The sequence below is a fragment of the Epinephelus lanceolatus genome, chromosome 17, assembly GCF_041903045.1.
Source record: "Epinephelus lanceolatus isolate andai-2023 chromosome 17, ASM4190304v1, whole genome shotgun sequence".
In the NCBI taxonomy this organism is placed as follows: domain Eukaryota; kingdom Metazoa; phylum Chordata; class Actinopteri; order Perciformes; family Serranidae; genus Epinephelus; species Epinephelus lanceolatus.
In genome coordinates, this window is record NC_135750.1 from 4,568,270 (window position 1) to 4,594,693 (window position 26,424).

A 26,424-nucleotide genomic window follows, 5' to 3' on the forward strand; every position below is an offset into this window, starting at 1 on the left:
GCAAACAAGTCTGAAAATCTGAGGCACATTTTTGCTAAACTCAAAGCAATATATCCAAAATTCAGCCCCTCCTCTTCTCACACCCCGTCCTTCATAACCTCCACTGGCTCCGGATCAGCCAGCGTATCAACTTCAAACTCCTCCTCATCACACAACCTGCCCACCCCCACTTGTCAGAGCTCCTCCACCTGCACACTCCCTCCTGCGCTCTCAGGTCTGCTGATGTCAGCATCTTGTCCCCCCCCACCTGAACTCACCACTGCACCTGAGGGAACAGGGCTTTCTCCACTGCTGCTTCCACCCTCTGGAACTCACTCCCTAACTAAATCAGAGACTTCTTCTCAGTTTTGAGAAGATAAGAGGTGTTTTGCAAAAGATTTGTGGAGCTTTTCAGCTCTGTGTTTAGAGTTTTGAGAAACTGGGCATTAGTTTCAGGAAACATGTTGAAACGACTGGAATAACTGTGAATAATGAACATTTTTTATCTTATTTTCTGTGGTATTTTTATCATATGCAGATATGCAGTGAGGATTGCTGGGTAATATGTTGATGTTGTCCAATGTCAGTGTTGTAAAGTAGCTACGTCTGGCCCCAGTGCACGTTATAATGCACATATTGTCTCGTCACATGATCAGAGACATTGGACATTAGCATATCTGTATATCACAAAAAATACCAGAGAAAATAAGAAATTATTAATATAATAATTTAAATAATTTGAAGTAAGCGTATCATTGATCATTGATCATCATCATTGACTACAAAAAAAACATGACAGAGATGAGTTTCCCTTTTTCAAGGACATAAAGCAAATGGCACTGGTTTTAATTTAATGGGAGTTCCTCTTTGAACACAGGCATAATTCCAAGGTGGCAATCAGTCATAAGGGCCCATTCTCCACCCAACACATTGTTGGAGGTCTCAGTCTTTCTATGGGCCCCTCAATCGCACTGCCTGCACTGTCTTTATTTACGCCCCTGTCCGATGTCAAGTCTCTAAACGATTGCTGCTTTACATGCAAAGTCTGCTTCATAGCTTCTAACTAGTGTGCACTTGTGCCCGTTTTAACCCCAATCCATCCATGACTCAAAACTTTGATGTAAAATATGTTCAAATGTCCCAAACTGTCAAAATGACATAAAAACTTTATGTTCACGTGATACAAAAACTCGTCCTTTGTGAGCTTGACATATTTCTTGTTATGTGAAGTCTGCAATATTTGAGTTTTGAGTTAATTTGACGACAACATATAAAGACACTTAAGCCCACATTTGACAATAACTCTGTGTTATGTATCTTAGATATCCTCACTTCAGTTCTGTGTTATTAAAACACAAATTATTTTATCATTTGATTGAAATATTGTATTAAACACACAGAAATATGCAGTTAGATGAGGGTCATTTATTCTGTGTCCAGTGTACTCGAAACTTTCATGTGACTGTACTGCAAAGTTGTGTGTGCGGCCATGTCCAGTAAATTTTAATTAGAGTGAGAGACTTTTGGATCCAGCTCAACAATAAAACATTTTATGTTCGTTTGACTTTAAATTTAGAACATATATTGTGGTTTGTACGTATGACACACCATGTTGTTTGTATTTTATAAACATTAAAAAAAATACTCAGCAATATGGTAATTTTATGTTAATGTGACATACGATTAAATGCTCAAACAACAACAACAACAAGTTTTTGAAGTAACATAAAACTTCTGTCAGACAGTTGTCATGTGACACATCTTTGTCTGGTGTAAAGTTAAAACTTAAAAGTTACGGTATTGCATTTAACTTTAAGTTTTCAGTGCAAGCCATTTCAAAAAAAAAAGTTGAGTGAGCGAATTGAGCTCTAAAAAACAATCCACTGATTCAACTAAAACAAATTAATGCAACAATGTGTATGCATCTTTTTAATTGAGTCAGTCCTTTAAAACTTTTATAATCTGACTAGCTAAATCAGTTTAGTACAACCAACATAATTTACTGTGACCCTGAAAAGCTTAAGATGAACCAACTTAATTTTTATCCAAAAGTTGTGTTGCTATTTAGTGATCAAACTATTTTTGTAAGATATTATAACTTGTTTATTTTAATTCTATGCTACTCAAAAAAAAGTCTTAAAATAAGCTGTCAGTTGACTGACACAGGTTAATGGAACAAGTGTAATCTTTTTATGCATCATTCATGAACCCCATGAATCAGTTTTGGGGTTCACACCTTTCACCTCTGTCTGTGGGAAAATGTTTTGGTGCATAAAGGTGTTTATTTTGGGCTAAAATGCAGTAGTTGCAAAATATCAGAATTAGTTATTGAGCCTAACTTTGGAGTAAAATTATAACCTTTTTCTTCAACACGTAATGTGACATTACACACTGCAAGTTGATGTCACTGCAAGTATTTGTATCAATTGTATTATGTGAATAAAAAGGAAGATTGTTGCTGCCCTTCATCACTTAATCACAATATTTCCATAAAAAACAAAACAAAAAATAATGAGATGAAGCTTCTTTCATCCCAGCTGAATATTCTCCTCTAATTGGACTCAGTGTGGGCACAAAGGACAGTGTGCGTGATCCCACAGAATAAAAACCATTGTAAAGACTCTATACATTCAAAGATGTCCAAATGAGCTTTGATGTGCAGCTTCCTGCAGGACTTGTTTGTGCTCTTTATTCGAAGAAATTTACTCTCAACATGTGGTTTTACAAGTCGAAAATATCGCAGAGGTCTCATGACGTGAATTTAGAGAATCGGCGTGCGTGCAAAAAAACAAAAACGATTTTTATTACAGGCCACATACAGATGAAGATTTCAATTTAAATTCCACCTCCTGGCAATGTATTTATGTTTTATATAGAATGTTAGAAAGGCTTAACTACAGCACTATTGTTAGCGTAGTGCGTGTGTGTGTGTGTGTCTTGGATTTGACATGGCCTGACCACAAAAACGTGCAGCGCAGCCTTTAGTTAATTGTACTCAGCAGACCCAGTTTGGGCAGACTCAAGGTCAAAGACTGTTTTCCTCACTTTGCACAGACACTGAGAGCTGGTTTCACTGGGGGATGGATGGAGGAGAGATGTTGTGACAGGCTTCATATTCAGGCTGTATCATAGTTGTGTTTATTGTTTTAACGTTGAGGGCTCAGGGGGTCACGATGCACAGTTAGGTTCATATTAAGCTGATTATAATCGCTTCATTTAGGACTTTATTTCGGGTGAAAACTAATTCCCGGGCCCCAAAATAGTGTCCCAGAACAGAGTCACAGTTCCTGGGTGTTGTTATATCTTTGGCCATACCTCAGCCTCTTTGGATTTAAAGATTTTTATAGTCCATGTATTTACCGGGCTGCACCTATCCGCCAAATTCTGACTTTGGCTCCATCACTGCACCGTTTCTAGCGGAGAACAGCCCGGCTCATGGCGCCTCTTCAGCGCAGAGACTGCCGGGCTACCACGAGCCACGGCAGCAGTATCCTCCTCCGTGGAAATGGACTCTCCACCAGGCGAACCGCGCCATCACCTCTGCGCCAACATCCTGCGTCAACCTGCCGGGGGAAGCAGTTTATCACGAGTACCAGGGTTTACCATCATCATCATCATCATCGGAGACGATATTCAGCGCCGGTAAGGACAGCTTTGTGTACGGCGGAGCGGTTTACAGCGCCTCCGGTCCGCGCTTTTACGCACAGGCGTTTGGCGCAGACCCGCGGAGTTTCCCTGGCAGATACACGGCGCTGAATCCACAGCATCGCTTCCCGGAAGAACGGAACCGGATCCTGCCGCCTGTTTTTGATCAGTTCTTCGAGTGTGCAGAGGACACGGTGGATCAGAGAGCGGAGATCACACTTGGGAGCCAACAGGAGACGGAGACGCATCAGGCCGAGGGGACGAGCTGTCACACCGGGGAGAGCAGCGAGGTGAGGGCGGGGTCAGAGTCACCCCAGGCTGGGAAGGAGGAAGAGGAGGATGCGCCCTTATCCAGCGGCAGTGGAGACAGTCATGGCTCGGGTGAGTGGAGGTCAAACAATAATTTACTATAATTTAATATGGAGCTAAATAGTTTCATTCTAAAACGAGACCACGTGGAACTATTTTAATCCAACAGCACTTAAATCGCCATGACCTCACGTGCATATGCTGACAGGGTCACGAGACATTTGTACAACTATTTGACATCATGTAAGCCTGTGTCAATAAAGTTATTACATATTCGGGGTCTCTTTCCATATTCTCTTTGTTACATTGAGATTAACCAAATCACAGTGACAATGTTGGCGCGTGAAATGCGGCCAGTAGCCAGATCAGGTTCAGAAAATAATCATTTGTTTAGAAAATAAAAATCTAGAATAAAAAAAATGACTCATAGTAAACTCTTTAATTTGTGTATTGGTTTGTTTATTGTGCTGCTGCTGATTTTATATAATTCAATATTTTTATTAGACCAAGTTCGTCTTTTCAAAATATAGTAGGCCTAAATTAAAAAAAAAATAAAAATAATAATAATAATAATAATAATAATAATAATAATAATAATTAAAAAAAGATAATAATCGTGTATTTTCTGGTACATCCTTAAAACCCAAGATGCATTTACTGGACCTGATATAACTAATCTCTCCCACATCTAATATAAAAATCGTACTTTCCTATGAACCATTGAACTTATACGCGCTGGGCAAATGTGATTATTTTCCATATATACCAAATAAAGTTAGTTAATGTTACATTTTCCTCTCTGTTTGTTGGCAGCTTTAGTTGCAGCCCAGTTGATGTGTTTGGCTGTATGCTAAAAGAGCAAACAGTCACATGGCACTAACAGCGCATGGGCCTCAATAACCATTAATTAGACTCTGAAACAGCCATGCAACATGAAGTCATGTTGACTTCTTAAAGTCACTGTTTTGATCCCAGACCTTGACATTCACTTTAAATGCAATGATTTTTAATTAAATGAAACTTAGACTGATGCGCATGAATTTGACTTTTGTAAGTCGAAAGTTGCTCATATCTATGTTTGGGTGTCTCCTTTGAACATTCACACTAATGTTGGATTACATTGCACACAGCGGGCCGATTATAATTCTACAGATTGTAAATTATTGTTGTTTTTCGTAACTTTAACGTCATTTCCCCTCCCCTCTGGCCTGTCCTCTTCCCTCCATCCCTCTGTCTCTCCGCAGCAGAGCCCTGTGTGATGAGAAAGAAGCGCTGTCCTTACTCCAAGCAGCAGATCAGGGAGCTGGAGAGAGAGTTTCTATTCAACATCTACATCAACAAGGACAGACGCATGCAGCTGTCCCGCCTCCTGCGCCTCACAGACCGGTGCGTGCACGTTGCACTGTTTCTTTCATTCTACATTTAGTGGGTCAGACTGGACCCTGGGCACAGGGGCTCAGTTACACCTGAGCAAAATAAAGAACACGTCTAATCTGAGTTTAGATCAGGCCCAATCGCCAGAAATAAATGTTGGCATTTAACGCTTCTGCAAACCAGGAAAACGTTATGTTTGCATTATAGAATACTTTCAACAGCGCCGTGGTTGAGGTGTGGTTAGATTTAGGCGCAAAACACACTGGTTATGGTCAGGAAAAGGTCATGTTTCATCTCATATCAGGGGCGTAAATATAGACAGTGCAGTTGCATTGGGGCCCGTGGGGTGGAGGGGCCTAAATGCCACCTGGAAATGCTTGCGTTCAAAGAAGACCTCACCTTAAATCAAGAAATGGTGCAGTTTTCTGTGTATGCCCTCAAAAAGGACAACCCATCTCCATCATGGCTTTCTGTTTTTGTAAAATAGTATCAATCCATAACAATATTATGTGCTTATTCTACATAAACATAAAAAAATCTTTCGTTAAACTAATAATTTCCCATTTTTTTCTTGTAGTTTTTGTCATAAACATATGTGATGATGACTGTCCAGTATCAAGTCTCTGTTTAATCATGTAACAATGTATATATGATATATATGATATAATATAAAAGTGGTAAGACACACTGTTGGTAAAATGTACGCCTAAAACTGTGTGTGTGTGCTTCAGTAACTTGGGTGCACTAGGACCCATCATTATAGCGTGTACTGGAGCCCATTGTAACTACCATATGCCTCTGTCTTATACTGCGTCACTTTAAAACTTTGATGATACGTATACTGCAGATTATTTCCAGGAAATTACAATATTTAACTGTAATATTTCACAATAAATCACACTGTTATCACCTCACAGGAGTTTACAATCTAATACAGTAATTCTACAACAGCATATTGCTAAATCACAGTAATCAGATGTACAGTAACTGTGAAGGTACAGTTACATATAGTAATTTTAAAGGAGCACACTGCTAAATCACAGTAATATACAGGCATAACTGCTGTCAGATCACAGGATAAATTTTCATTTACTGTGAAAGTGATGTAGCTAGTAGCAGATAATTTACGTAAATGTACAGTCAAATACTTTACAGTGTATGAAACTAAATGGTTTGCAGAAAGGTACAATGCCAACCAGAGGGGATGTATAGTTGGGGGAAAGCAGTACTGATTACCCAGGGCCCCGTTTGGAGGGGGGCCCTCAAAAAGCCTGGAATAAAATGTTTGAAATTAAAAAAAGATGCAACAAAAACCAAAGTATTTAGTGCCATAACTAAATGCAAATTGACTGAATAAATTGATTGAAAGACTGAACTTCACATTGAAAAAAAATAGTGGGAGCTCTCTGATACCCATCTCACCCCTTAAAGGCAAAAATGGTTTAGTCCACCGTGCACTAGGATTCATCTCTAAACACAATGAGCCAAGTGAGTGACTGCTGCTGGAGCACCAACATACACTGTCATGTGTTTCCCCAGGAAAAAGAAGTAGACTTTCCAAAAAAAAGAAAGCAAACTGAATTTGTAATAAAAAAAATAGAAATCCAGAGGGACGTGAGAGGGACATGAATCACGAGAGGAGGGCGGGGGCCCCTCAGAGACTACATATGCACAGGCCCCAGAATCTGGTCCCTGATGCCAACATTTTCTTTTGGCAGCTGGGCTGAAATTTTGTTATTCCTCTCACCAGGTGTTGCTCAGCCTCGGCTGCAGGCTGCAGTGAAACTCTTTAAACACTCCACACTCTGCAGAACACAAAACACACAATTTTCCACAGTGGTGTCTGGTTCCACTTATTCGCAAAGTGCTATGGAAACTATTGAAGTTTGATTAGTAACGAATATTTAATGGTCATTTCTTTGACCATGGACCTGCGTGTTGTTTTAATCTGGAAGGAGAAAAAGATGTTTCACCATGTGGATTTAATAATGTCATGGTGACAGTAAAAAATGTAATGGAATTAAGTTGATACATGGAATCATTCATTGTAAGAAAATTAAACTTTTATCTGTGGTTCTCTGCTGTAAGGCTCATCATATACTAAATATCTTTGAGTTTTAGACTGCTGATCAGATGTGTCCTGACTTTTTGTAGACCAAATTACAAATTGATTAATCGTGAAATCACCTAGCAGATTGATTTATAATGAAATTAACTGTTAGTTGTCCATGTGTTAACAATTGTTCAGTGGCAGGAAGTAGAGAGATCTTTATTCAGTGCAGTGGGAAGTCAAAATGGCGTGCAACATCTTCACACTCTTTCTCTCTCTGGGCACATCTGGCTTCAAAACTTTATAAACTGATGATGTGTCCCAACCCAAGGGGTAGGCAGCCTGCCGCTCCACAGCTGTATGCGACTCTTTCGCCTCTCTCAAGTGGCTCCCTGGCTTTGACAGAAAATGATATGGAAATGATTTACCATTATTTATTTATTTTTTTGTAACATTTTATTTATTGTCGTAGGCCTGAAGTGATTCTTACATTCTTCAGCTGTAAAAATGTGTAGCCTGTACACAATGTTTTAACATTTCGTCAATTAAAATGTGCGTCATACGTCTGTGGCCTGGCGCCTTTTCCTCTAAAAAGATCACTAGCGATGGCTACAGTGGTTTTGAGTCTTCCTCGCTAGGCTAGCTGTGGATTCCAAATCCAAGAAGGGAAATGTCTCAGAGGAAAATAGCATGTGGACAGATTTGTTTGCTTTCATCGACAATGCTGCAAAGTTAAAGTACTAAGTAATCATAAATAGCCTTCTGCAGAGGAGCCACCTTGTGCTAAACAAATACTGAATGCTCATTTAGATCTATTAGTAATATTGATAGGCTAAATTCGACTTGATTTATTTTGAAGCTTAAATCTGTGTTGTGGTGTCAATGTGTTTTTTCTTTTTGGCCAAAAATGGCTCTTTTGATAGTAAAAGTTGCCAAACCCTGCCTTACCCACATCTTTTTGGTTGTTAAACTTCACCATCATCATATTTATTTGGCACATACATACAGTATACTTAAGGCATAACCAATCTGATGCAGAATAATTGCATTTTGCAGTTTGTTGTGTTTTGCTTTTGTTTTAAACTCATCTAGAACCAGCCCAGTTGGCACTGTATGCTTTGCAAACCATGACGGTGTTACATTTGTTTCATACGTAACATATGGATGTTTCTAAAGTGACATTGCAAATGAGTTGTCTTCTGCAGGTGGAGGGGATGGTGGATGGTGTGTTGGCAGACATCTGCCAAGCTGTAGACCAACAAATAAAAAAAACAATTGTTTTTAGCAAGACATTGCTGTGTTTCCAGCGGCCTTTTATCCCCTGCATGTGGGTGTTTCTTTCCTGGAAAGTGTTTGTTCTTTTACTAAGACATTGCTGCTTTGCCAGAAAAGCAGTTGTTGTTTATTACAGAGACATGGTTCATTTCCAGCAGGGATTGTGCCCCAAAAACTGGGTATTTTAAGCCATAACATGATCTTTTCCTGACCATAATCAAGTGGTTTTTGTACCTAAACTTAACTACACAGTAACCAAAGCACAGTTGAAATGTCAAGCTTCAGTGTATCTGAATAACGTGCAAATATAACATGTTCATAGTTTGCAGAAATATACAACATTTTTCTTGCGATTTGCTGGACCAGCACAAAGAAATCAAACTGTAAACATTGTTTCATGTCCTTTGCTGATGCAGACAGGTGAAGATCTGGTTCCAGAACAGACGAATGAAAGAGAAGAAACTGAAAAGAGAGAGACTGCTGTACCACACAGGATATCACCTGTTTTGACCGACGGGTTATTGAGAAAGAAGTAAGAGACAGTCTATCTTTCAGTCATGCACAAGCTGTGGGAACGCTCTACAACCTTCTCACAGCCCTGTCTCATTCCAGCCATGTGGGCAGGTTAATCGAGACATAAATAAATAAATGAATCCAGTATTCCTGCCATGAGGAGTCCTCCAAGGCTCACGTTTAGGCCCCATGTTTTTCTCGAGGACAAACACATCCTGGCAACTTCTCTAATGAATACTCTGTCTTGCTCCTGATTTTCTTCTTGCCTTATTCAAACCTGACTTCCCTCTGAAGTTATGTGGCTGACTGTGAAGACATTAACTCTTTCGTTGCCTCGGGGCTTCATGTCCTAACCTTGAAAAGACAACATACATTTTATATCCTTTTTCCTTTCCAAAAACTAAACATAGAGAAACATGAAATGCGGATGTAGCTCTTTATACGCTCGTCTGTGGAGCATCCTGTTTTGGTGTTCACATTTCTGAGAGTATTTGATTTTTTTTGGTCTTTTTGGTGTTCGATGCTGATTTGCACTGCTGACAATCTAAAGATGTGTCTGTGTATTAATGTTTCAGTTACTGAATTATAAATCCTCTTGCTGTTCATGTTCATTTGTTTATAACTTACACAAGTTAATAATACCTCATAAAATCTAATTTCACCATCTGTTTCGCTTATAAATCTATCTGTTTAGGCAAGCGAAGGCAATCTGTATTAATTATTCTGATATCTCTGAGATTTGATATCAGCATTGTGACCATTTTGTGTTTCTACATAAAAGACTGTAAATTCTAAAAATCTAAAACATATGAGTGCAATTATTTGATTTACTTGGATGTACTTTGTGATTAGTTAAATGTGATTAAATATTGACTGACACATCGTTATGAATGAGTCATTATTTCAGGTGCCACGTGTGTCCATGCAATTTTGTAACATGCAGGCAGGACACATATGAACAGGGGTTTGTTGTTGCATCGTACACTTTACTGCACTCTGGTGAATTTGTATGCACCAATTTGTGCCTTTGCTGCACGTGTTTATGATGGAAATGTCTTTCATTTGTCAAAATAAAAGTCCTGTGCTACTTTTATGTTTTCACTGGGGGGACAAAACATGTTCTAAATATTGAGGGGGACGTGTTCCCTGCATCCTCCTTCCAAAATCTGAACGTATATTTCAGTAAACTTGAAGGTAGTTTATGAAAATAATGGACAACCTCTCTCTAAGATGACTTGCCTCTTTTAAAACTTAGAGGGATTTTTCTCAACTACAGAGGAGTGTGTGATCTTTAATTTGATGCAGCTTGAGTTAAATTTTACGACACAATTTCATAGTTTTAAATGCATTTTTAATTTACACCTGCCGCAAATGTATGTGGTTAAAGTTAACGTTAGTTACTGGGAAATTATAAAGGACTTTTTTAAATTCACCCCCTCTTAGTCGTGTCTCAGACGCTTTTCAAGTTTGTTGAATAAAAATATAATCTCTTAGGAAATAAGAAAATATCTGGAGGCCATGTTGCCTGGCTGTTTTCACACAGCAATAAAATGAATTGAACATTATGCATGATCACTTCTGCAACAAAGACCCAGAAGCACATTTAAATGGGCTCACATTGGAGTTGGATGATGCCTGAATCGTAAACACAACCATGCCAACTAAAGAGCAGGTTATTAAGCAGGTAATTGCTGCCCCAGGTTACACTCGTATAAAATCCAAGTGTCAAACTATCAAAGAAAAATAAGTAAAAGTAATAGCCTCTCTGTCAGGTATTCTCTCTTCTTATCCGACCCAGACTTTGAACAACACCAGAAACACACAGTGAGTCCAAGGCTGCAGATGAACCTTGAACCGCAAAACAACCAGCAAACAACCGTCACAACCACCATTTCCTCAGCTTAATGGCTTTTATTGGGGCAATACAGACGGTCTGCTGTGTCTGTCTTTCTGTCTTTGTCTCACTCAGTCTGTGTGTGTGTGTGTATGTGTGTGTGTGTGCGTGTGGGAGCGTGCATGAGTGTGAATTTGACGTAAAAAGAAAGACAAGTAGATGAAAGGAGAGATTGTGTTGGAACTAAAGGCATTCAGGCTAATGACCTACAATAAACTCCACCAGAGCTTCTTTTTTTACACAGACACATTTTAAACTGATTTATTTGTACATTTTCCCTCTTGATGCTGAGAATTGTGTTGTCTTAATCTTATTTATTTATCTTTTGCAGTAAATAAATGGATAATGTTGTAAAAGAAATCCTACATGGGTAGAAAGTAGAGCTAACTTGTAGTAGAAGCAGTAACAGTGGTGGATGTGCAGTTAGTGCAATGCAAAGAGGCTGAATTAGGGGTAATAGAGGCAGTAGCCTGATAGTGGGAGTATTTGTAGCAGCAGCCTTATTGTTGCAAGGAGACAAAGGTAGCAGTAGTATTGCAGTACTGGTAGAAGTTGCACTGTAAAAAGAAACTTCTTTTTTTTTTTACTTTAAAAGTTTGTGTCCAGGCTGCCTTAAGTTATTAAGTTGACCAAATTTGAGAAGACACATTGGATAATTACAAGATTACCTCAACTTGTATTCACATCCAGTCAACTTAAATTTTAAGGCAGCCCAGACATAAATGTTTTTTTAGATTAAAACAAATTGGGGGTTTTTAAAGTGTGTTTTAAGATGTGTCGCAGTAATATTGGTGCTAGCAGCAACTTGTAGTTATTGTGCAAGTTGCAATAACAGAAATAGAAATAACCTCCCCCTCTTGAGCATTTAATTGCAGTATGAACACTTAATTAATGGTTCTAATGCACTATAATGTGGTTGTGACCAAATATAAATATTTATTTGTATAGTTTAACAACTATAACTCATCTTGTGGTCACTCACACACTGATAGAAACACATTTATTCAATGCTTTTGTTTTGAAAACTTCCATAATTGTACAATATATCTGTCAATTAAAAGAAAAATCTACATAAAATTACAAAAACCAATACGTCTTGTACAAATATATTTACAGTGTTAAACTAATCTTATAATCTAATCTTTAATCTAATAAATAAAAGCAATGTGAAATTATGGTGAATATGTAAATGTGTTTTAATATTCTGTTTATTTGTAAAAAAATAAATAAATAAAAATTGTTTGGTTATTCACAGATACAGTTTTGTGTTATTTTATATTAAAGATGTAAATTCACAGTCTGCTTTATGAATTTTATTGCTATGTTTGCATATTTCAAAAATACAGGAAAAAGCTGTGAAACATAGGCTACTGGGAAAGTATTGTAAAATTACAGATTTTTTTTCATAGGTGATGGCTGCTGTACAGACAGATAATAAATGACAATATAGTAAAACACAGTTTTAATTATATAAAATATGTCTTCACGGGAGAAGTTTATTGACACATATTCTAAATTATTAAAATGTAACAAGAGGATGTATCTGCCTACACTATAATTTGTCAAAACAACATGTTTACAATGTTTGTATGTTGCTTTAGTTTATTTTATGTGTTAACATATATACAAAAGATACAAACTAGTACATAAACAACAGCAATGTGATGGAGAGGTGCAAATAAACTTCAGGGGGGCTCTCTGCAGGGTATTCTTTAATTCATGAAAGAAAAATGTTGCAATGATGTGTACAAGAGAAAGACAAAAGATACGACTGTACACAGTAGCAGTCATGTGCAAGTATGCAAAGTAGAAAATAAAATAAAAACCATTAATTACAAAGATTAGAATTAGAAATAGCCTACTTACTGATCCATGGGGGAAAACTGTGATGTGTTACAGCTGCTCTGACATGAAGCATGGAGAATTACAGAAAGTAGAATTAAGTATGAAAGTGAGAAGTATGTAAAAATATAAGAATGAAAATATGTGTGTTATGCTGTAGTGTTTAACACTAGTATGTAAAATATCTGAAATTCAAAATATGTAGGCTATAATATTATAAGTACGGCAAGTGTGTGAAAATATAAATATATGTGCCTTATGCTACATTAAAATGTATAAAAACAGTATGTAAGATTTTAGAAATATAAAAATATGTATGTAAATAGAAATATATACAATAAATGCATCATGTTAAATATAAATATTAAGACATTGAAAGAATATTGCACAGTTGAATAACTGCACAGTGTTGCTAGTTGAATTATTGCCCCAATTACTGTCCAACAGTGTTACAAAGAATTATTGTACCTTCAAGTCCCTACTGCACCATTGAAATATAATAAATAAATGATGGAATTAATTAATAATCCTAAAACCCAAGAGATAAAAACAAACTTTTAACAGCTTTCTTGAGTTGTGCAGGTGCTGATTTTAAAATATGAGATGGCAGAGCGTCAAATATCACTGAACTCTGCAAATTAAACCAAAATGTAGTGGAGATGTTTGACACTCAGGAGGACTGAGTTTATGGTTATTCTGAGGAGTTGTGGAATTGATGATTGTGGGAAAGTGCTGATGAAAATATGAGGGAAGGATCATGTTCAGGGAACTGTATACAAACAGAGGAATCTGGAGTTGGGTGATTTGATAAATACTGATGATGCCAACTTAAAAATGCTAGGTGGACTTAAATTAAGGTGTGCGTGATGGTAATAGAAATAGCCAGGGTAAAAGTAATGCTTAAAAGGCTAAAAAAGAAAAATAATTAATTAAATTAAATTAATTTAAATGAAAAATTGGTATGAATTACATTAAAAAAAAAAAGTTAGATTTTTTTTTATTATTTTATAAAATAAAATAAAAGCTATAGAAAGAGTAATAATGGTTCTAAAAATATTTCAGTAACAGATTTCCATCTCTAAAACAGTTGGCATCAGCATATGGCAATGCATTATAGGCAATGTTGTCTTTACTTCTCATGTTCTGTCATAAATGTTTATATATTTGTCAGCTTGTGTGACTTTTACACAGCTTGACCCCACCTCTACCGCCACCTAGAGGTGTCTAAAGCCATGGCATCATCCCGATCTGAATCCTCGAGGCTCCAGCTAAATGAAATCACGAGCTCTGATTCATGTATTTCTTTATTTCATCACTGAGACCAGTGGACAGAGCTCATACCGACATGGTAGAGTGCTACATCAAGAGGTGCCCATGCTGCTGAATGATCCGATCCGACATGATAAAGTTTGGGGGATCCTTCCTGCAGAACTTGGACTCTGTTTTGAACTCATCCAGACAGCAGGTGGCGGTAAAGGCGCACAAGCGATCAAGGTCTATGTTACAAGGAGGCTTTGAGGACATATGTGAAAGTTTGTCTTTAGGCCACGCCCCCAGCCTGTCTGTCATCCTCTTCTCCAGCCAATGGGGTTTCACTTTTACACTCAAACATGGACACAGTGGCGATGAATGGGGGAGTGAGACCAGATGTGGTTTATGGATCAGATCAGAGAATAATGCAGCTGAATACTGATCATTTATTAGCCTATCATCTGAGCAACGGACAGATAATTTAATGTGTCTCCAAAGTGTTGATTATTCATGAGAACGAAGAGCAGCCTTTGTGATGAAGGATTTTTTAGATAATCCAGTACATGATTTATCTTCACTTAAAGGTGAAGTGCGCTCATTTTCAAAATTCATACATGTAACTCCTGTGGTCTCAGACAGTCCCAAAATACTATTAAATAAGAACAGCTCTCTCAAATCTATAAAATCAGAAAAACTAAAGCCTGTTGTATAAAGTCTGGAGCTGCTCCATAGACAATGACTGGTGAAAGATGATCCAGATGACACTGAGTGTACAGGTACACTTTCTGTGTCACAGCTGAGATCACTGCAGTAAAATAAAGCTCATTTTGAGTTTAAAAAAGCAAACGAACATTCCGTGGCTCCACAGTATACAGTCTATACATCTGGTGCCAGGCACAGCTGCACACTGCGTCCAGCGTTTTGTTTCTTTGTGTGTTTTTGTGCAATTCTTTAGTGTTTTTTGTTTAATGTGAGCACAGGAATAAAATATTTTACACTACCGTCAAACTGATTCACACTTGTAGTGTTTGTTGTATAGTTTGTGTGGTTGAATGGATAAATTCAATTTATTTATTTATTTATTTTCTGATGGAAAAGCAAGATCAAATTTAAATCAGTCTCCCACTGATTGTCTACGGAGCAGCTCCAGACTTTATACGCATGACATCACTTCTCTGGTTTCTGGCTTTGAGAGAGAGCAGCTCATGTTCACAAACATTCACTGAACTTTCCTCCTAACATATCAGAATTCTTGGTCGGGTTGGTGTTACAGGTTTTACTTCACAAAACATTTTTCAATAGTCATGCCCATATTGAATGGAAGCTTAGGTTTGGGCTTGAAGTGGGTATCCTTTTCATCTTACAGCTTATTGTAACAAGAAGTAATTAACCATCAGAGATACTCTGACATACTGGGTTGGTTGCCCCTAGTTACCAACGGGTTTTCAGAAAAATGAAAAGACATTTTAGTAAGAAGTTAATAGTAGTAATTTAAGATACAACCAAATATGCTTTGAAATAGAATCCACCAAATCCTACCGCTTTGTCAGACACCGACGCCAAAAGCCACCTTATGCGCAGTATGCCACACGGCTGGGTGGCGTCAGTTTGTGATGCAGGAGGGAACCTTTAGTGGTGTTATGATATCTGGTCGGTCAGAAGGCACCTGTCCGGCTGTATGCTGCCCAGTGGCGTTAGATGCACATAACTACATAATGTAAGGACTTGGAAAGTCTTTATAGGGCGGATGGGAGTGATGGTGGATGGGCCCAACAAACCCTCGACTCTCATGAATGTAACCATGATGTGCTTTGTTGCCTAAACCTGACCACTCGCTTGTGTTGCACGGGTTAGGCAAGACAAGGCAGCTTTGTTTGTATGGCACATTTCATACATGAAGGCAATTCAAAGTGCTTTACAGAGCAAAACTGAAACGGTGTCCTGGAGGGTCAACAACAACCGCAGGAGGACACCTAACGCGTCATATAGATGATATGTGAGGAGATGGGATGAGAACGGGTTGTCCTTTAAGGCACAATTGTTCCTCTTTTTTAATTAGCTTTTTTATATAAAGCAAATTCAAAGACACCTAAGTTGAATAAACTGAACAGCAACAGATCTCAACAACTAAATTAGAATAAAAATAATCGTAATAGATACACATAGGCTAAATAAAGACATGTCAAATGTTTCCAAGCAGGCAATATAATGAATTATATGCCTGTTAAAAAATGTAGCCAGATAACATACAACTGAAACAGAAGGATTTGACCATTAAGCCAGACCACTGACACAAATCCAATTAAGGGCAACGTACTGTAACTTCGTGCGCAAAATAAAGCACATTTTGCGCCACCACGCGTGACCTTGAAGGGACAGTTTTCATCTCAATTTTCCAAGAAATACAAAATATTTTTCAGTGTATGATGAAGAAAATCACTTGTCCGGACAAAGAAAGATCAAAATCCAAACTTCTCTTCCGCTAATCTCATTTTTTTTGCGCTTTGAGGCGATAAAGAGATGTTTTTATAGAGCAGTTAGAAATAAGCTGCAGTGTAGTTGTTCATTCATTATATAGTAAGAGAGTGGTTTGGCTGAAGTACCTACGAGAAGTATGTAATACCACACACACACACACACACACACACACACACACACACACACACACACACACACTTCAAACGAGCTTGTAAACGACTCCCTGCTACTTTTTATTCTGCTTGTAAAACTGTGTTTCAACTACAGAGTTTTAAAAAGCTGTGTGCTCCACCGGGCCCATCTGGCAGCAGGCTCCGAGGCCTACTATCACATTTCTGAGCACAAAAGGAAAATGAGATTTATTTCCTATACCGGGTAAATACAGTCTAACCATGTGATCCACACTTGGACCAATGGGCAGCCGGGAAGAAGGTAAGGGCAGGAAAAAAAAATACTACCATTTTAGGGGAGGATGTAAGCCACTATACCAGCCCATCTAACGTTTTACAGTCGCACTTAAGTGTCTTTTTATTGAAATAATAAAATAAACATGTCGCTAACGAATTATTATTCCATGATGGGGCTCCAGACTGAGGAGCCGTACGGTGCACATTTCATCCCGGGAGGCTTGCAGGGTTCGACGGCCGGCTGCGCAAAGCCAGCCCGGAGAGCGGATGAGGAGGAGGGGACCCCCTGCTCACACATTCCGGATTTTTCACATTTTTCCAACAAACAGACGAGCTTAAACGGCTTCTCTCCCTGGGCGAACACCTCCGCTTCCTCCTCGCCCTCTTCTCCGCAGCTGCAGTCCACCCCCGGCGCCTCCATCACCGGCCTCTTCCATCCACACCCCCTCTTGAGCCACCACCACCCGTACTACGGCCCGCAGACGCAGAGCCACACCGAGCACCTCGCATCCGCGGCCGCCAACGAGAGCAGGTTCGTCCGCTGCTGGGAGGGGGGGACTCCCACCTCGGAGACCTCTCTGTCACACACCGGCTTCCCCGGGTGTGTCCCCGCTCAGGGTGACCTCTCCGATCCGAGCCCGAGGTACGAGGCGGTAGAACCCGAGAGTTCACCGCCGTCACAGGACAGCCCCGGGGATTCCAGCTTCGCCTCCCCGACTGAGGTGGTCCTCGAGCGGCTTGGGACCGTGGAGGAGCTCGGGAGGAAGCCGGAGCTCAAAAAGGAGGACGAGGAAAGAAAAACAAAGCCACCACTCGACCCGGGTAAAGACAGATATACCAAACTCAGGAATGTTTATTAGCATTTAAGAAGTGACAAAGTGTGTGTGTGTGTGTGTGAGTGTGTGTGTGACAGAGAGGGAGACTGTGGCCTAAGTAAGTAAGTGTGTGTGACTTTTATAGCCCTATAAATGTCTTGTAAACGGTAAAATATAAAACTTTATTGTCCATTAAAATAATTAAGGTGCTATTGCTGTTATTTAACAATTTGCCACTAAAGAGAAAACGCAGGTAGCTCACGCTGCTTCTCACTGATCGGATTTGTGCAGGAACTCGAGTTATTCTATTTTTTTCTTGCAATAAATGCTCAAAGCTTGTTTTCCCAAAAATACTCCATATACTGCAGCAAGTATTATTGCATAAGCATGTCTATATAAAACGACCTTCAGAATTTAAAGGCTCCTAACTGTTCGTAGCTTGTTCGTAATGCAGCATGCCCCACAAACCAACAAATAGGCTTTATAATGATATATATTTTTTGACTTTTTTTAAAAAAGTTTGAATGACAAAAAAAGTGGATCTCAGTCAAAAAATATTTTATACATTTTTATTATAAAAAAGGGAACTCCAAAAAAAGGCACGAGGTAAAGCAAAATAAATATATAATATAATAAGGTCAATAATAATAACAATATAATTAGTGGCTATTATTTCTTTCCTTTGCAACATTTAACTTTTTTCCAAGCACTAGCCTACATTGTAATTTTCTGGTCATGCAGCCTATTGATTTATTGTTAAAACACTATGGATTCTTGCGTCAAAAATTCAGTTTAAAACCCATTTAACTGGCTCAGATTCTTCTCAGACTTATACTTATTGGTAAAGAAATGATTTCAGAAGATTTGTGCTTAAACCGGAAGTTCAATCCCTCCCATATATAATTCAGAAACTGAATCAAAGTGAGCAGAGATGTCCTCTGTGTGGTCCCCTTGTTGCTCCCTATCTATTTGTCTAACTATAATTTCACAGCACTCTCTGGCTGCGGTACTTTTTTTCAAAGTGGCCTATAAAGCATTTCAGATCAGTAAAAGGTTCAAATATCCCCAACTGCAGTTTAATAATTCTAAAAAATGAGACTCAGTTTGGCTCTTTACCAACACAGCCTGCACTCACACACAAATCGAGACTTTATTGGGCACTCTGCTGTATTTATGGCTGCTTTGTGTCCTCCCCAAAAACATTTTCATCTTAAAAGGTCCATAGCTACATCAGAAACCACTGAACATAATTTAGCATAATGTGACATTATGTTAAATTATTAAAATGCTGGAAGGGTAAAATGAAGGCATAAACAACCCTGGTGCTAATAAAAGTGTTTAAGCTCAGTGAAAAGGAGCAATATGGTTTTAAAATATATCAATATCTTTAAATGAATGGAACACTGTCTTTATTTATGGAGCTGTTTGGAGCATGTGCTTTTGTTTCTTTTTCTAATGAGCCAAAAGTTGCAGGCTCATAAAACTGGTTCCTGAGAATATTTTCTCTGATTTTTTATGTCAGTCTTTGAACTACACACACACACACACACACACATAGATGCACTCCCCTGTACTGCTCTCTTTGTGAGGACCCTCACTGATGTAATGCATTCCCAAGCCCTCTAACCCTAAACTTAACCATCACAGCTAAATGCCTAACCCTCCCCTCCCCCACACCCTTCCCCTCACCCAAACCTGCACGTTGTTTGAATCAGTCTCTCCTTCATGTCTCCACATTTCTCAACACAAAAACAAGAAAAGTGTCCTTGATAACTCAGCAACAGGATGGGTTAATGTTAAGGCCATCCGTTTAATTATTTCTCCTTCAACTCTAAGAAATAGCGCCTTTTTTTGTCAGTTTCGGAAATTGGCAGGTTAAATTACCCATGATCCTCAACAACTGTGGCTAAAGAAAAGAAAAGAAAGAAGAGGTCCTGTAAGTCCTGTAACACAATAATGTCTCTAACGACATTCTCACCATTGTGATATAGATATATATAATAATTTACAGAAGCATACTGCTAAATCACAGTAATATGAGTTTAACTGTGAGATTACAGTGAAATACTGTAATTCTATGGGCGTATATTGCTAAATCACAGTAATCAAATGTACATACCTTTGTATCTGTGCGCCTCACAGATCAGTGCGTGCACATTGCAGTATAGCTTCCATGACTTTCAGTAGGCCAGACTGGACCCTGGACACAGGAGCTGGACACAGCAGCACAGTTACACCTGGACAGAAGAATCTAAGCTCAGATCAGGGGAATGTTGCAACCCAATCGCCTGAAAAAAAAATGTTGGCACTTAACGTTTCTGCAAATCAGGAAAATGTTAAATGCCATTATGTAGGATACTTTGAGCAACGCTGTGGCTGAGGTGTGGTTAGATTTAAGCATAAAAACCCACTGGTTATGGTTAGGAAGAGATCATGTTTCATCTCATATACTACGTCACTTTAGAAACGTTAATATGATATGTTCACTGCAAATTGATTCTAGGAAATTACAACATATAACTAATATTTCACAGTAAATTACATTTGTATCATCTCACAGGCTTTTACTGTGATATTTTAACCTAAGTCAGAATTTTGTTGTGAAACTTACAAGGTAATTTTACAGAAGCAGTTTAACTGTGAGATTACAGTGAATTCTATAGGAGCATACTGATGAATCACAGTAATCAAATGTACATAACTGAAGTTACTGTGAAATTCAGTAATTTACAGGGACGTACTGTTATATCAGTAATGTAATGGGCTTAAACTGTGAGGTCACAATAAACATAATAGTTTTACAGGAACATCACAGTAATATGAAGGCATAACTACAGTGAGATCACAGTATACAGCTGTTGTTTCACAATAATGTACTGTAAAAAAAAATACAGTAATTAACTGTAAATGTACAACTTAATATTTTACAGTGTAGTTTTGAGCAAACATTCCATCACAGTTTATTTGCTTGTAAATATTCCCTCTCGCTGATAACATCATAATTTTTTAATGTATTAATCTACAGTGTGCATGTGTGTTATTTTGAATTGTGGTTGTCTTGATTTTAGACCTTTAGCACATACTTTTTTTGTGTCACTAACCTGTGGTGTGTATTAAAATATTTAAGCAATTAATTAACATACCAAGCTAACAGTAAGCCATGGCAGCCTAACAGTATTAGATTGATCTTGCCCCTGCCCTCCTGAGTGAATGGACCAAAATCATTTCAGTGGATTTTAATCAACCATATGTGGTTTTTATATTTTTAAAGTATTTTTATTCACCTGGTCCTCGTGTGCTTGTGCCCCTCTTTGCACTCATTAGAGTGCTGCATTAAAACCTTAACCCAACACTAATCTAAACCAAAGTCTAACTTGAACCTGAAAACCAACCATCAAACAGGCCTTTGAGGAAGCCAGGACCTGCAAAAATGTCCTCACTTTCTAAACATGTCCTCACTCTGTAGGTTAAAAACTTGTTGTGGTCCTCACTATGTAGCAAGTGCAAGTACAACACACACACACACACACACACACACACACACAAACACACAGACACACACACCAGAGTTTTAAAATATATGTAAACATGTTAGTCCAACTGAAATTGTACAAATTTCTCAAAGTCAGACTAACACCCAGATATTGCGATTGGAAGTCGAATTCCTCCTGCATGTATGCACTCAATCAGACCCAAACTGGTCGAGGTGCTTTGAGCATCCACCCCGGGCTTTGACCCGGGAGTCCAAAAGCATTAACAGAAGAAGTAGCCAGTAACAACATGATGAAATCTACATCTAGAGCTGCACAGTTTTGGACGGACGAGAAGACACAGTTCATGTTGTGTCAGCTGAAAGAGTTAAACATTTTAAAATACATGGATGGGAGGAAAACACGGAATGGTGCTGTGTTCAAGAAAGTGATGGAACAGCTGGACAGTGCTTAATTGTTTGGTCTGTGAGGTCAACCAGAAAAAGGTCCAATACTATTGAGCTGAAAGGGGGCGTATTGCCACCTATAGTAGAGGAGTCTGACATACTTTGGTCAATAAATCGATTCCCCTCTCTAGCTTTTACACTGCGACAAGGACAGTAGTCCAGTTAGCTTGACTTAAATGTGCATGTAAATGTACTGAGTAAATACCCCGGTGTGCAGTTGAAGTAAAACTCTGCTACTCTGTGTCTTTTTCTGCAGAAAACCCATCAGCCAGTTGGATCCATGCTAAATCCACCCGGAAGAAACGGTGTCCGTACACCAAACACCAGACCCTGGAGCTGGAGAAGGAGTTCCTCTACAACATGTACCTGACCAGGGACCGGCGCCTGGAGGTGGCAGGACTCTTAAACTTGACAGAGAGGCAGGTCAAAATCTGGTTCCAGAACAGACGGATGAAGATGAAGAAGCTGATGATCCGGGAGAGGAGGGGTGTGAATGAATGATGGATCTGGAGGAGAGGCTGCAATCATCGGATTGTGGAGCTAACATGGCTGCTTTGGATAACTGCAGTGGTGAAACTGTGCAGGGGAGGCCAGGATGCGTTGTAACACTTTTACAGAAAAATATTCCTTTTAACGTCTTATGGCTTTTTCATGTCAGGTCCTCTGAACTCTGGTGTACAATTCTTCCATCTGCATGTAGCAAAATGAAGACAGTCAACCTGTCAGCTGGGGTTCTTGTAAATAATGCTCAGAATAAAATGTTCAGATTTACAGGACGATCCATAAATTGAATTAAGAAAACATACGAGTAGATATCAAAGACTTTGCTCATTTTAAAACACATCTGGTTTTGATGAGGCTGTATATCTCACATGTCCAAAACTGAAACTACTTGACACATACTTGACTTCACATAAATTGTCTGTGCTTTGTGCCAAACTGTGAATTGCATTTTATGATTTAATGCTAAAACTCCTCATAAAAACTGCTTTCAGTGTGCCAGACGTGACTGTACCACTTCTGCTACGGCCTGAAATACTCGCCAAGTGTTTATTTGTAAATTGAATAAAATACTTGGGGGGAAGAAACCTGAACAAACAGAAGCTGGACACTTAATCATAATAATAATGCCTAAAATACAGAAGAGAGTGAGACAAAATCTAAGAGATTAAATGGTGACTTTCTGTGGTAACTAAACAGGACTATGAGGACTTGGTGTGTTTAATTGATCCCTTTGCTGGCTTTGATTTAAAAGGTGAAATCTGTTGATATTCTTGGTTTAAAAGACTGTCATTTGAAGTGATTTGCATGGTCCAGTGTTGGCTGGACTTCCTGTCAGTGTACTGTTATTCAGTCTCATTGCTCCTGGCTGACAATACCATAACCAGTGGTGCAGTGGTAGTTGATGGGGTGGGTGAAGGACGAGGTAGATGAGTAGGTTCCTGAAGAGGAGGTGAGTATACTCTCCTACATAGTCCAATGGCTTTTTGGCCGATAAGAGGGTATACTCCATATACCCTCCACTACACCACTAATCATAACCCTCAGACAAATGTGATTCTATCAAACGTCAACATTTTACACAAAATGTAAAATTGCTGTTTTCATATGTGAAATAGCACATGGAATTAACATGCACCTATTGTATGAATTTACCATGTGAACTATCCGAAGAACACGTGTAGGCTGTATGTGAAATCCTCACATGTGAAATGTTTTTTCTTTATGAAGTTGACAAATGAAATGTGAGTTAAATGTGATGTTGCAACACTTTCTCACTCCGACCTCATCACATATTGCTGCTTGGTCAGTGGACTTTGACGTCCACATATGACGTCCAAGGTACCCTGGGTGTGTTGGTTGTTGATGTTCTGGGACGCCGTGTCAACTTCAGCCTGTTACATGCATTGTCTGTTTTCAAAATACACTTCGTTTTCACAGGAAAATTCATTTTGCATACAGTCTCTTTTAGAATAAATGCACTATGACTGTACAACACCGCAAATTGATGTTTTTTTCCCCTCAACAACACATGCACATGGTTGGGTTTGGAAAAAAGGGGTTTGGCTTTACAATCTTACCTGAATATAACACCAGCCTCCCGGGGGGAACGTCAGTGGTTGTTGGATAAGATGAAATGTTACAACACTCTCTGCTTCTCAAAGTCAAAAATGCTTCCCTGGTAGGATGGGTCCAAGCCGGATCCTGCAGAGGCTTGGCAAGAGTCCTTCCTAGCATTTGCTGAACACGCATTGGAATAGGCAAGCAAGTGCCCAGGTGTTTCATTGAAGAGGCCTTGCCTTCAATTCCAAATCATGCTGAAATAATTGCAGGCACTTCTTGACTGCTAAGGATACACACATGCATCCTTAAAAATTCTTTGAAGAAAGGACTCGGTCCTCGTTACAATTCGAAGGATGCCTTGACATTGGAACAGTCCTCCAGCAGGATTTGATGATGTGACCTCCTTGAATTTCAGCTGTTTAAGGATCCTTTCTTGACTTTGAGAAACACCACCTGACTCTGGATGCGCTGCCATATTGGCTGTAGATCCAATCCTGCAACCCGGTCTCACTCCGAAGTTGTTGAAATCTGGTGCTTGGTCAGTGACTTCCAGCGTCAGACATAGACGTAAAAAGATGTTCTTTCATATCTGCATGATACGCAGCGTCATGAAAATTATTAAAAAAGGTGGCGGAAGTCCGAGTATGGTGGGCACGACTGGTTGTGGATGGGTCCAACAAGCACTGAGCTTCACCTGAGAGGCCGGTGTTCGCTTCCCGTATGATTGTAAAGCCAAACCCTGTTCTTCTTCCTAAACCCAACCACATGCTTTTGTCGCCTAAACTTAATTGCAATGCATGTAACAGGCTGAAGTTGACACGGAGTCCCAAATTGTCAACAACCAACACACCCAGGGTACCTTGGACGTCATAACTCGACGTGGCAATTCCATGATCAAATGTCGATATGTGACGAGGGCGGAGTGAGAATGTGTTGCCAGAAGTGAAAAGCTAACATTAGGCTATAAACAACCTACAATATGGTTGCACAACCTAGCGTCACCACCATAACAAGACTGTAAAGTCGTGTTCAGCGTAATGACGTTCTGTTGTCTCACCTCTGTATGTCTTTTTTAAGACTCATACAAGCTTCAGATTTCACGAGTGGGGTATTTACTGTTGTCTTTTATGTCATAAAACAAAACGTGAAAGTCTCTTAACCTTAACCTTCTGACATTAAGATGAGGGAATGGGGAGTGAATAAAATGCTAACTCGTGTGCAGGTTTTAGGACTCATTCCTGGGGCACAGGAACAGACAGTATGTCAAATCTGCAACATTTTAACTCTAAAATAAACAAACGAGCAAATTATTAAAAAACTGTAATATCAAAATTACTTTTGAGTGATTCGCAGTGTATTTCAGGTGTGTTCAGGTGCTGTCAGACTAACCCTGCAACACACAGATAATCATGTGTTGTTGTTCTTTAATCTTGCTCCTGATTGGAGCAAACCTCTGTGTTACAACCAACCCTAGTCTCCCCTAAAATAATACCCAGAGGGGACCTTTGACATTTTGTTGCTAAGACAGAAAAAAGCTTTTTTGTTTAGTTTTTTTATAAACTGTGCATGGAGCCGAATGGGCCTATTTGTTGTTATTGTTGTTGTTATTGTGTTGTTGCTGTGTATATCTGTTGTTAATGTGGGTCTAATAATGTGCAGATCATGCCTACACACACACACACACACACACACACACACTCACACACCAGTCATGCTAAGCTACAGTGTGACAGCAGTCTGATGGTTATTTCCACGGTTACCTCCTGTAAACAGCTACAGTCCATGTCAGAAACAGACACAACGCACAACTTATATTTTTCACGTCAGAATGAGCCATCAGATGCAGTTGAAACATCACAGGACTATTATGGGATGTCAGTATTTCAGTGTTGTTTTTTCCCGAGGATGAGATGGAGTCAGAAACACGCCGTTCTCTCTGGAGACAGAGGAAACCCAACAGGCTATGTTAGCCTACAGCTGCAGCCCCGCGCTGCGACTGAACTGGAGTCAGGATGTGACGACACGAGGCCTTCATCATGCTCTCATTTACGCTCAATATGCTGCTCGTGGGGATTTTTATAAAAGTCAAATAAAAAATGAATGACGTCATCATTGTTAATAATACACCGTCCCTGTTGTTTTTATTTTTAGTTGCAGTATATGCTTGAGATTTCATGCGGCGGGTTGTTCCCGCATGGTGACACGGTGTCAGGACTTTATTTGATATTTACAATAATACCAGTTACACAGTAGGCTATGAGTTAGATGTATTAGTACGGGTATACGGACATGATAACACCTGCCCGCTACTACAACAAGTATTAAAACTAATAACAATAATAACACATATTTTATGTTTGCAATCTTTTTTTGTGATTATTAACACAATATATTATTATTATAGCTGTAATAAAAATACCGTTAGATAGCCTATATAGGCCGATGTTGTATTATTATCTTGCATAAAAAATAGCCTTGATAAATATACTTTAAATACCACCACTACTGTCACTACTACTGCTGCTGGCACAGCAAGTACAGCAAGTATCGTTTTTTATAAAAAAAATATTCATATTTCAAAATAATAATAG

The 26,424-nt window shown here is 38.9% G+C and overlaps 2 protein-coding genes across 3 annotated transcripts; both read left to right on the forward strand.

Moving 5' to 3' along the window:
• Positions 1–2,973: 2,973 nt before the first annotated feature.
• On the forward strand, positions 2,974–10,024 carry LOC117272521 (homeobox protein Hox-D11b-like). 2 transcript variants are annotated; one of them, XM_033651492.2, is made up of 3 exons: positions 2,974–4,005; positions 5,178–5,319; positions 9,049–10,024. In XM_033651492.2, exons 1-3 carry the CDS (start codon positions 3,330–3,332, stop codon positions 9,140–9,142), a joined length of 912 nt encoding a protein of 303 aa, XP_033507383.1. In that variant the 5' UTR covers positions 2,974–3,329; the 3' UTR covers positions 9,143–10,024. The 2 variants fall into 2 exon arrangements, with proteins under 2 accessions (XP_033507383.1, XP_033507392.1); XM_033651501.2 differs by having other exon boundaries at positions 5,181–5,319.
• A 7,069-nt stretch (positions 10,025–17,093) lies between these two features.
• Positions 17,094–25,957, forward strand: LOC117266210 (homeobox protein Hox-D9b-like). Its single transcript, XM_033641270.2, has 2 exons — positions 17,094–17,839; positions 22,026–25,957. Exons 1-2 carry the CDS (start codon positions 17,161–17,163, stop codon positions 22,268–22,270), a joined length of 924 nt encoding a protein of 307 aa, XP_033497161.2. The 5' UTR covers positions 17,094–17,160; the 3' UTR covers positions 22,271–25,957.
• Positions 25,958–26,424: the final 467 nt, after the last annotated feature.

Excerpts from the sequence above, each read along its gene's own strand:
- LOC117272521 (XM_033651492.2), top strand. The coding sequence starts at position 3,330 with ATGTATTTACCGGGCTGCACCTATCCGCCAAATTCTGACTTTGGCTCC. Across the intron at positions 4,006-5,177 it reads TGGAGACAGTCATGGCTCGG|CAGAGCCCTGTGTGATGAGA; the intron begins GTGAGTGGAGGT and ends GTCTCTCCGCAG. Across the intron at positions 5,320-9,048 it reads CTCCTGCGCCTCACAGACCG|ACAGGTGAAGATCTGGTTCC; the intron begins GTGCGTGCACGT and ends TTGCTGATGCAG.
- LOC117266210 (XM_033641270.2), top strand. The coding sequence starts at position 17,161 with ATGTCGCTAACGAATTATTATTCCATGATGGGGCTCCAGACTGAGGAG. Across the intron at positions 17,840-22,025 it reads AAAGCCACCACTCGACCCGG|AAAACCCATCAGCCAGTTGG; the intron begins GTAAAGACAGAT and ends CTTTTTCTGCAG.